The following is a 12,133-nucleotide window of genomic DNA, read 5'->3' on the forward strand; positions in this document are numbered from 1 at the left end:
AGTGGGAACATTGCCTGGGGCAGAGGGGGGATTGACCTGGGTCTCACCCCTCCCCCAGAGAGCACTAGAGAGACTGCAAACAAGTCAGTGATTTGGATCAATCTCCGAAATGGTTGTTTGATCAAAGGCTTCATTTCTGGTTTAATGACAAAATGATGTAATGGAACCCATTGTTATTAATCTGTTTTCAACTCCTAGTACTGCTCTTTAGAAAACTGATCCAAACCCCATTTCAGTGAAAATCAATGGAAAAAGTCCCTTTGACTTTAAAGGACTTTGGATGAGGCCCTGTGGTAATGAATGCTGAACTCCTTACTAAGAGAGAGGTGATAACTTTTGTAGTTAAAGAAAACTTCTTCTTTTACTTTTAAATGCCTAAAATACTGTACTTGATAGTGGAGCAGGGCAAGAACATTGTTAGAGCTTTTAGCAACTGCTGCCTGACTACTGGATTCGTAGACTATATGGGTGCGTCTAGATTGGCAAGATTTTGTGCAAAAGCAACTGCTTTTCCGCAAAAACTTGCCAGCTGTCTACACTGGCCGCTTGAATTTGCGCAAGAGCACTGACTTTGTAATGTACAAAATCAGTGCTTCTTGCGCAAATATTTTCACGCTCATGCTCGGGAAAAAGCCCTCTTGCGCAAGAATACTTGCGCAAGAGGGCCAGTGTAGACCGGGAAGAATTGTTTTGTGCCAAAAAGCCCTGATGGCTAAAATGGCCATCGGAGCTTTCTTGCGCAAAAACGCGTCTAGACGAGCCACGGATGCTTTTGCGCAAAAGCACTTTTTGCGCAAAGTATCCGTGCCAATCTAGACGCTCTTTTGCGGAAATACTTTTAATGGAAAAACTTTTCCATTAAAATTATTTCCGCAAAATCATGCCAGTCTAGACACAGCCTATGTATGTTAATCAACCTGAAGCCAGGCACCCCTGCAGCAGCGTAAGGGTCATACTGGGTCAGCTCATCTTGTCCAATATCCTGTCTCTGACAGTGACCCACACAAGAGCTTCGGTGGGCGTGTATTGAGCAGAGCACTGCTGAATTGATCCACTTCTGTACTCCAGTCCCAGCTTTTGCCCTGATTATAGGGTTACATCCCTGACCATCTTGGCTAATAGCCCTTAATAGACCTGTTCTCCATGAATGCATCCAGTTCTTTTTAAAAAGCCAGTTATGCTTTTGGCCATCACCCATGGCAATGAGTTCCACAGGTTAGCTTTGTATTGTGTGAACTGCATGTATTAAACCTGCTGCCTTGTTTGTATCAATCCTGCTGCCTGTTAACTTCCTGGGGTGAGCCCACATTTCTGTTCTGTGGGAAAGGGAAAATAACACTTCTCTATTCATGTTCTCCATTCATGATTTTATAGGCCTGTATCATACTTCCCTCCTATGAAGCTGCACAGCTCTAGTCTTTGTAGTTGCTCCTTGTATAGAAATTGTAACAACCTTGATTGTCTTTTCTCCACTTCTCTGAACTTTTCCCAGTTCCATTAAATTCTTTTGAGATGGGGCAACCAGAATTGGACACAGTATTCAAAGTGTGGATACACCTCGGATTAATATAGTAGCATTCTGATATTGTCTGTCTTATTTTCCATTCCATTCTCAATAGTTCCTAACATTCTGGTAGCCTTTTTGACTGCTGCTGCACACTGAGGGTGTGTCTAGACTACGTGGCTCCATCGATGGAGCCATGTAAACTAGTTTACCCAACATAGTCAATGAAATGGGGATTTAAATAATTCCCACTTCATTAAAATAAAAATGGTCGCCACCCTGTGCTGACAATCTGCTGATCCGACACAGCGCGGCAGTCTAGACATGGATCGGTCAACAAGGGAAGCTTTTGTCATCCGCTCCTGTAAACTTTGTTTCATGAGGCATAAGGGAGTGGTTGACAAAGGCTTCCCTTGTCGACCGATCCGCGTCTAGACTGCTGCGCTATGCCGGATCAGCTGATTGTCGGCACAGCGTGGCGGCCATTTTTATTTTAATGAAGCAGGGATTATTTAAATCCCCGCTTCATTGACTATGTCGGGTAAACAAGTTTACATGGCTCCATGTAGTCTAGACACACCCTGTGTGGAAGTATTCAGAGAACTATCCACAGTGACTACAAGACCTCTATCTTGGGTGCTTACAGCAAACTTAGAATCCGTCGTTATATGTATATAGTTGGGATTATTTTTTTCCTATATATTTTACTTTGTACTCATCAACATTGAATTTTAATCTGCCGTTTTGTTGCCTAGTCTCCCAATTTTGTGAGGTCCCCACAATAATACCTCACAGTCTACTTTAGTCTTAACTGTCTTGAACAATACTAAGATGCTTGTGACCTTAGCTCTAGTTTACATAAATGAGCAGCTTAAAATGCCTCACTCATGTGAAACTGCTGAGAAGCACAAATTCTCCTTATATGTGGATGTGTAGCATAGTCAGCACTCCATTCCATGGCTGCTTGATCCAAGCCAGAGTTTACCTGGGTGGAAAGATTAGGCACCGCAAGCTGTATTTGTTTGGTGCTGCGGAGCCAGAGGAAACTACAAGGTCTAGTCACTCTCCTTAGGTTAGGGGGAAACTACAGGCTGCAACACTGTACAGCAGATGTAGTTTGAGAGTAGACGAGAGTAACATTCTCAGATACTGATTTCTGGTTACTCGTGTGCTCCAAGGAGTTGAGTCCAAATTAACGAGTCACTAGTTGCATAGTAAGTGAATGCAGTGGCCTTTCATCTCTGGAAATCTGCTTCTATCCTTGCCTCTGGGCATATGTAGAAATGACTTATGTAAGGGGACTTTTAGCCCCTTACTAAAACTCTGTGGGATTTTTTGGTTTGCCAGCTCCCAGTATCAAAAGGGGAAGGGTCCATGAGAAATCAGGGCCCTGAGACTGACAGACCCCAGAGACAATGGAAAGCAGCCAACACTCCAGCTCAGCCTGATTGACAGGTTGGACAGGCCAGTGAGGAAAGCAAGAGGCCAGGCCCCGTCCTCCTTGTGAGCTGGGATTATTCTGGGTGTCTCTGAGCAAGGAGAGAGCTGAGAGACAGCTAAGAGCAGTTCAAGCTGTGTGGAGAGGCAGTCCTGCAGCAACAGAGCCAGGCACAGACAGCCCAAGGAGTGCAAGCTGTGCTGAGGGGCAGTTTTTCAGCAACAGAGCCAGGCACACACAGCCCAAGGAGTGCAGACTCTGTGTTGAGCAGCAGACTGGCAGTGCTCAGAGAAGCTAAAAGGGACAGAGAAGCAATGCAAGGAGCTGGAGACTGGCAAAGCAGCACAGCCTACAGCTGGGTGTGGTGAGCAGCTGGGACCAGCAGAGTGTAGGGAGAGGCTCTGGGCAGGGAGATATCACCAGCCAAGAGGCCCAGCAGGCCAGACTGGGAGAGGGGTCTGGCCACTTAGAGCTTGAGGCTGTGTGGTCACTGCCAGAGCAAGCATGTCCAGCCTGCAGCCCCCCTGCAGCACATCCAGAGCCTCTAAGGGGCCTATAAGGAAGAGACTGTGAACTGTCCTTACACTCTGCAGATTGCTGTTTTGATGTCCCTGTGCTACAGAGCAGTGCTGTGTGTTCTAATTTAACCATTCTCATTTTTTTCTTATTCTTGGCTCTTTAATCAGTTGATGTTTAATAAATTATATTTGCTTAGAACCTTATGAAATGATCACTGGGCCAAGAAAGCATGCAGTGTAAAGAGAGCACCTCGGAGTTGGGACACCCTAACTCCTGCCCCTAGTGACTACAAGGTCAGGGATTAAGCCCCAGGAAACGTGGGCCCAGCCTTGTTGGGGTTTGGAGGACTCTGCTACTCAGGAGAGTGGAGGGGGAGCCCTCAGGTTCAGGGAGGCTGTATGGTAAAGGAAGTGGGAGCGGGGACTCAGATCCTTTCGCTGGTCCATTTCACCGGGGTGGTATAGAAGCCAGGAAAGTTCCCCACAATAGCAGGACCGTTCCCCCGCTTACACTTATGTAGTCTGATTCTGGCCCCTCATTGCAATTAAGATCCACATCACAAAACCACCACTTTCTTTGTTGGGATTGGAAATTGAACCATCGAGGTATAGGGTACCTGCAACTTTCATTGACTCTAGGGCTCAACCCCTCTCTGGATCATACCATCAGCAGAGAGGCAAAGGGGACATGTGCTTGGGTTTTTTATAAAAATGAGCATGATATTTATTTACAGAACTATGACTTTTAACAAATCCTAGGACATTGACACAGTGCCTGAAATGCAGCATGCTCAGTTCTAGCATCCTTTGCTGTACATCTTACCAAATTGACAAATGAAGTCAAACTCCTGACTGCAGTTTTCCGTCATGCCCCATTCATAGCCAGCGTTCTTCAGGATGTACCCACAATTGCCTAAGAGAGAGGGTTGATCCTCATGCCAGTTGCTGTAGCTTATATTTGAAGAGTCCAACCAAGTCAGTGATCCTGTGAACAGAGTAAGCCACATTGAAAATGTCTGTAACCATCCCTGGATTTTGCCAGATCTTGGAACTCAGAACTAGTGTCTTAAGGGTCCTACCCTATGGATCACAACAATCAAGGGCTTTTAGAGCCCCCTCTATGCTTGGAGTCTGGATTTGGGGCAGAATGAGCTGGAAACTCCTGTTTAGGTAAATAGGGAGGTGATAAAGTCAAGCACTTTGCTGGGCCAGTGCTGTATTAGGACTGCTCAGCTATGCTGGGAGAGGATGACCTGACTCAGGGTATGTCTACAGTACCCTGCTAGTTCGAACTAGCGGGGTAATGTAGGCATACCGCACTTGCAAATGAAGGCCGGGATTTGAATTTCCCGGGCTTCATTTGCATAAGCGGGGAGCCGCCATTTTTAAAACCCCGCTGGTTCGAACCCCATGCAGCGCGGCTACACGGGGCACGAACTAGGTAGTTCGAACTAGGCTTCCTAGTTCGAACTACCGTTACTCCTCGTGGAATGAGGAGTAACGGTAGTTCGAACTAGGAAGCCTAGTTCGAACTACCTAGTTCATACCCCGTGTAGCCGCGCTGCACGGGGTTCGAACCAGCGGGGTTTTAAAAATGGCGGCTCCCCGCTTATGCAAATGAAGCCCGGGAAATTCAAATCCCGGGCTTCATTTGCAAGTGCGGTATGCCTACATTACCCTCCTAGTTCGAACTAGGAGGGTAGTGTAGACATACCCTCTGAGACATAAAAGCATGTGTTGGGAGCAGCTCAGAGGCTTTGTCTACATGACAAACTTTCTGCAGAAGAGGCAATGCAAATGAAGCGCTCATTAGCATTTTCTCGTGCTTCATTTGCATAATCTCTTCAGATGTCTTTTGTGCAAGAGGTTTTTGCGCAAAACCAAGCAGTGTGGACGTGTCTGTTTTGCGCAAAACCCCCTTTTTGAGCAACATCATTATGCCTGTTTTTGTGCAAAAACTTCTTGAAAGTGGGTCTGGCCCACGAAAGCTCATCATCTAATAAACCATCTTGTTAGTCTTTAAAGTGCTATATAGTCCTGCATTTTGCTTCAGCTACACCAGACTAACACAGCTACATTTCTATTACTATTCTCTTGCTCAAAAGGCATCGGAAGAGATTATGCAAATGAAGCATGAGAAAATCTAATGAGTGCTTCATTTTAATTGCCTCTTCTGTAAAAAATGTAGTGTGGACATAGCCTCTAGAAGAAGAAAGTTCAGGGTCAGTCTCTGATTAACTTCCCATCCCCACAAAGGGAATCTTTGTACTGCTACAGGATCAGCACATAGGCCAGGCAGTTTCAGCCCTGCAGAGACCAGTGTTAGTGGCAGAGACCCAACTTGGCTACTGAGAGATGGACAAGTAGGTTCCTTATTTCATGGATTTGTCTCTTAGGGTGTGACTACCTGTCACTGATCTTAAGATCTCTATTGTATTATAAGTGTCACTTTAAATTGAAACATGATTATTGCATTATATATATAAGGACAGTAGAAATGTATACTCGAGAGAAAAATCCGTGATTTCTAAGGGAAATAGTTTCCCTAAAATATCACTTAAAATAAAGTGCTGTCCCTTTTTTTGTTTTTTTGGTTTCCATCCAACAAAGGTAGTCACCCTACCCAATACTCCAACATAGGCAGTCAGGAGAGGACCTTGCCTCAACCAGGAGTAAAGTCACTGTAAGAGGATCCCTGTTTTGTGTTAAACTAGTCAATATTCACAGTGTTGTAGCAACCAGACCCTCAACATACAATCTGTTTGGGAAGCTGCCAAGGAGGCAGCTAAGGGAGGGAAGATTTAGGAGGTGAGAAATATGGTAATATTTTAGAATTTGTTAATTAACTGTAATGCTTTCTGTCCCCTGATCCTAATGTCTTCCTCCCAGTAAAGTTCAAGTGGGCTGTGCCCGTGAAAGCTTATGATACCATCTACATGTTTTGTTTGTCTTTAAAGTGCTACCAGACTATTTGTTGTTTTTTAAGTTTTTCCTATTACAGACTAACTCAGCTGCCCCCAGAAGCTTTTCCTATACAGTTGGTTTGGGGTATGGCATGACTTTGTTGGGATTTGTATTCATGTACGTTGTTGTTTCCTCTGTATTGGGTTTTATGCCCTTGCCAGCAGTGGTAGCTTATTCCGTCTCCCAATGGACAGCATCCTTTTGTGTGTCAGCATCATGAGGAATTCACCTTGGAGGAGGCAGCAGGTGTCACAAAAAACAACCCTCGATATGAAGAGAGGAAAACAGCCACTCCAAGTAGCAAACACCGGGGAAGAGGCTGGAGCCACATCTTATGGGTGGGAGACGTGGGCTACATGTCTATTGTCAGTGAAGAAGCAGAGCTGCAAGGCCAGTCCTGCCATCCTTACTCAGACAACTCTTTTAAAGCCAAAGGCAGGTTTGCCTGAGGCTTTGGCTTCGCTGGCTATTGAGTGACAAGTTTTTGTCATTCAGAGGTGCTTATAGCCTCCCTTCTCCCCTTCCTCCAGAACTCAAGTACTAGTATAAACAGTGCTTTGTCAGCAGACGCACCTGCCGACAAAGCGAATGCTGCTTCTCAGGGGTGGAAGATTTTTGTCTGCAAAAGTGCAGCTAGTGTTTACACTGCTTGACTTTTAGCAACATGGCTCTAAATGGTTGACACAGTGATGTAGCTAAAAGCTGTGTAGTGTATACACACCCTGCGTCATGGTGGTAGGATCAAGCCCATTGTTGTGAGACAGATGCTGCCAACATTCTATATCCTCTCAAATGTTTATTCTGGAATAATGTAGGCATGTGCTTCTGCCAGAGATTCAGGCTTTCTTCCTGAGCACCTACTGAGCCCATGAAAATCCAAGCCACTCTAATATGTGATTTAATAATTGCCCTTGGATTAGAATTATAATAATATGGACAGTGACATGCTTCCAAAATTTGAACATAGGACACTCACAAAAACACACCCACTCAATCTGTGCCAATTCCTATGTCTCAGGGGCACACAAGGTGGACTGCTAACCTATTAGAGCTCCATTTTAATAAAAAGACATGCTCATAAATAGGACTGAGGGGATAAACACCACTATTTGTCAGACAAACTTATATGAAGCTGAATTTTGATGGAAATGCCCATATGTAGTCCCTGAATAGGGTGATTGGATGTCCTCATTTTTTGGGGCAATCCCAATATTTGGGACATTTTCTTATATAAGTCCCTATTACCTTTTTTCGCCATCCTGATTTTTCACACTTGCTGCCTGGTCACCTGAAAAGCCTGTGGAATTTATTATTAGCATATACAGGTTGTACCTCCCATAAGAGGAACTCTCTACTCCGGCAACATCCGTGGTCCATCAAGATCACAGGTGATCCTGGACCACAGAGTCCAGGTGTAGGGAAGTCTGGCCAAGGGGCAGGAGCGGGGCTGGGGCCAGCAACTCAGCTGGAGCCCTGTGTTGGTGGGGGATGGGAGCTGCAGTGGGGAGATCTGTCCCCAGTAGCTAGGCAGTAGCATGGGGCTGGCCCCGGCAGCAGCCAGGGAACTCTGACCCCAGCTGCATAGCTGCAGCCCCAGCCCAAGCTGCGGAGCTCTAGCCAGGAAGCTCTGGCCCTAGCTTTGTAGCCCCAGCAACAGAGCTCTGGTTGCAGAATTCTAGCTCCAGCCAAGCAGCTCCAGCTCAGGCGGAACTCGAGCCCCAGCTGTGCAGTTCCGGCCCAGGCAGCGGCCATGCAGCTCCTGCCCAGGCCACGCAGCTCCGGCTCTGGCAGCAGAGGAGCCAGTGAGAGTTGGTGAGCTCCAGCCCAGAGAGCCAAGGCTGGTGAGGCAGCAGCAGGGCAGGCTGGAGCCCTAGCAGGGGAGACGAAAGGGGCAGAGTTTGAGCATGGGCCAGGAAGAGAGGGACCTCCATTGGTCCAGCAATTCCTCTCGATCGGGACCGGTCAGGTCCTGAGGGTGCCAGACCAGGGAGGTCCAGCCTGTATCAGAGCTTGGTTTGCACCATTGGAAGAGAGTGGGATGAAGACCTGGAAAGGGACTTTGGTTGTATCCTTTTAAAATTGTGTTGAGTCTTCTAAGTCTCAATGATGTTCACTGAAGATATGTATCCTTTTGTCTTGCATCTAGGTACTAGTGTATATCTATTCATTCATAAATCCATGATTACCTGCATATCACAGGACCTTAAAAAGAGCCAAAATTTGCTCTGCTATACAAGTGCAAATCTGGATTAATCCCATGCTTTAACTTTGTAGCATAGAGCAAGTCTACAGTGGATTTACACTAGAATTACTGAGTACTGGATTTAGCCTATTATTACAAGTGCAGTTCTTTGAGACAGGATTTGAAATGAATAAAGCAATAAGCAAGCAGGACTTTGGGTTTTCCTGCTGTTTTAAGCATTACATGATACAGTTTTTGGGACAGTCAATTTTAAATATTGTTTCTATCCCCAATATACAGATGGGAAAACTAAGGCAGAGAAAGGTAAAATGGTTTTATCAAGTCACACAGAAAATCAGTAAGTAAGAAATAAGAGTTATGAATAAAAGCCAGATTTCCTCACTCCCACTTCCCTGCCCTAGCCATTATAACAGGTCCTGCTTTGTGTTTGAGATAACCCATTTTAATTACATATACATATCCACACTCATGTATGCATGTTTAAAATGGGCTATCAACTTAAACAGACCTCAATAATGTCTTCCAGATATGGCCCATATAACAATAGTTATTATATGAACTGCCATAGTATCTCAAGGCCCCAGCCAAGATCTGGGTCCCTCTCGGCTGCTCTATGTACAACTACACCATAGAAGACAATCTCTGCCCTAAGGAGTTTACACTCAAACTATACAAGGCTGGCAAAGAGTGGGAGAAGGACAAGAAGTGCAAAGAGGTGAAGTGACTTGTCCAAGGTCACACATCAGGTCAGTAGCAGAGCTGGGAATAGAACCTGGATCTCCTGACTTCTGGTCCAGAGGGTCCTGGTGCCTGTCATAATAGAAGCAACTCTATAATACATTGATATATGCCCATATGTGCCTCTGATGATACTAGAACAAAAGTGACTCATCAGCAGAACCTTACAACATGGTTTCCTTGCATTACTACAGCTATGAGTGCATCTACACAGCAGGGCTTAACTTGAAATAAGCCTTGGCTACGTCAATTGTATAGCTTATTTCAAAATTGGGAGCATCTACACAGCACTTATTTTGAAATAGAACACTCTTCCTCCAACTTCCTTTAGTTACAAGAGTCAGAGTATGAAGTCCTCCATCTTGACAGTATTTCGACATTATTTCGAAATAACTGCCTGCTGTGTAGACGCGGACTAAGTTATTTCAAAATACCACTAGTTTTTTCAAAATAATGTTGCTGTGTAGACATACCCTATGTAGCAACTCTCTCATGTTGCAGCCTAACTTAAAAGAAGTCACTATTTCTCTTTCAAGATCACCTACCTTCTGTAGTTGCATTCAGAAGGGAACTTGAGGTCAGTCCTATCCACCATTCCCTGTCCTCAGAGATATGTTTCTGCAAGAACTGTTGAGTTTCCTCATTTTCTATAAAAATAAGATGCCCCCCTCGTCTCTCGCACCAGCTCTGGGCGCTTGTGAAAGTGCGCTGAAGTCTCACAAACTCGTAGCATGAAAGGTTGAAAGCCACCTGGTACTTTGAACAAGGTATCCCCTCCTCAAGAGCAATTTCCTCCACAGCCGAACAGAGAATGAGAGAGGAGAGAACAGTGATTAGAAGCCACATTCTTAGCTCACTGGTTGGAGCCCTCCATAGCACTGGTGTTACGCACCACATCACCACGCTTTTTGTCCCTCTCTCTTCAAAGGCTTGGGCTGTTGTCCTGTTACACCATCAATCTTTCTTTTTCCTCCTTGCTGTCTGTCACATAATACCAGCAATAGCCTGTGAAACAGATTGTTCCTAATAAAGAAAGGTTCCTGCGTCTCGGGATACATGCAGTAAGTGCTGATACTAAATCCCTGCAATGGGCGATAAGAGAACCATTGTATAAACATCCCATTCCAGATCACACCAGTTTGTATAGTTGTCATTAAACTTTTCACTTCATCCATGAGTGGAAAAGATAAATTTGATATATGTTGCCATTGGGCATGTGGTACGCTGAGATAATGCCTCTCTGTCAAAGGATTCATTGTACTGAACATTTGTAGGTGAGTGCTTTACAAGAAAAACCACTGTAATCAATAGGAAAGAATGAAGAATGAGAATAATCAGAATTTACGAAGACAGGGAATTATAGAGATGAGAAAGAACCAAGCTGCTCAGCTAGAGTCTTCTTATTGTCTTGAGTTTCTCTTATCGATAATATAGATGTTATTTCAGATTTTGGATGCTAGTGTAATATATATATATATATAATTAAAAGGTGATATTCATTCTGTCCTTATTTTAACACACAGACAAGGGACTCTCAGCTGTTCCAGTTAAATTTCACTTTGAGATTTTTGAGTCGTTCAGTTGAAAACAAACCTGGTGAATTCCATATCCGTAGAAATCCATAGAAAATCCTTGCATAATCCTGTGAAGCTAAACAGAGCTCCATTATTTATACTATTATTGCTGCCTGTAGCTTGAAGAGAAAGTAGATGGGAGAGTTAATGTTAAAACAAACTTGTTTTTCAAATTTAAAATATTGCCTTGGTTATCAGAATGTCTTGGGGGCCTTAAATGTACATATATATACCTGCAGATAAGATGGGTGAACAAATAAGATGGGTGAACTAGAGTGCCTTGTGTTAAAGGAGGATACTGAAGTAATAGGCATCACAGAAACCTGGTGGAGTGAGGACAATCAATGGGACACAATCATTCCGGAGTACAAAATATATCGGAAGGACAGAACAGATTGTGTGGGTGAGGGAGTGGCACTGTATGTGAAAGAAAATTTAGAATCAAATGAAATAAAAATCTTAAATGAATCAACATGTTCCATAGAATCGCTATGGATAGTAATTCCCTGCTCTAAGAAGAATATAACAGTAGGAATCTATTATCGATCACCTGACCAGGACAGTAATAGTGACTACGAAATGCTAAGGGAGATTAGAGAGGCTATCAAAATAAAGAACTCAATAATAGTGGGGAATTTCAACTATCCCATATTGACTGGGTAAACATCATCTCAGGACGGGATGCAGAGATAAAATTTCTAGATACCTTAAACGACTGCTTCTTGGAGCAGCTGGTACAGGAACCCACAAGGGGAGAGGCAATTCTTGATTTAGTCCTGTTTAGGGGGCTGGAGCATATGACTTATGAGGAGAGGCTGAGGGACTTGGGTCTGTTTAGTCTGCAGAAGCGAAGAGTGAGGGGGGATTTAATAGCAGCCTTCAACTTCCTGAAGGGAGGTTCCAAAGAGGATGGAGAGAGGCTGTTCTCAGTAGTGACAGATGGCAGAACAAGGAGCAATGGTCTCAAGTTGTGGTGGGAGAGGTCCAAGTTGGATATTAGGAAAACTATTTCACTAGGAGGGTGGTGAAGCACTGGAATGGGTTACCTAGGGAAGTAGTGGAGTCTCCATCCCTAGAGGTGTTTAAGTCTCGGCTTGACAAAGCCCTGGCTAGGTTGATTTAGTTGGGATTGTGTAGCCAGACATGAACCCCATCTTGGTTTCCGCCCTCTCCCCCCCCCCCACAGAGAGCAAG

At 44.6% G+C, this 12,133-nt stretch overlaps 2 protein-coding genes across 3 annotated transcripts in view; one reads left to right on the plus strand and one right to left on the minus strand.

Annotated features, from left to right (window-relative positions):
- LOC102457958 (polycystin-1-like protein 2) overlaps positions 1 to 10,342 on the minus strand; it is an 81,051-nt gene extending 70,709 nt beyond the window's left edge. Inside the window, exons 1-2 of the mRNA XM_089781617.1 lie at positions 9,911 to 10,342; positions 4,284 to 4,445 (exon numbers count right to left, since the gene is read on the minus strand). Of these exons, the coding sequence (XP_089637743.1) occupies positions 4,284 to 4,445; positions 9,911 to 10,262 (514 nt within the window). The 5' untranslated portion in view covers positions 10,263 to 10,342. The remainder of the gene's footprint in view (positions 1 to 4,283; positions 4,446 to 9,910) is intronic.
- BCO1 (beta-carotene oxygenase 1) overlaps positions 1 to 12,133 on the plus strand; it is a 92,542-nt gene that overhangs the window by 13,414 nt on the left and 66,995 nt on the right. The gene's annotated exons all lie outside the window — the stretch shown is intronic.

The sequence above is a fragment of the Pelodiscus sinensis genome, chromosome 12, assembly GCF_052426305.1.
Source record: "Pelodiscus sinensis isolate ZL-2025 chromosome 12, ASM5242630v1, whole genome shotgun sequence".
Taxonomy (NCBI): domain Eukaryota; kingdom Metazoa; phylum Chordata; order Testudines; family Trionychidae; genus Pelodiscus; species Pelodiscus sinensis.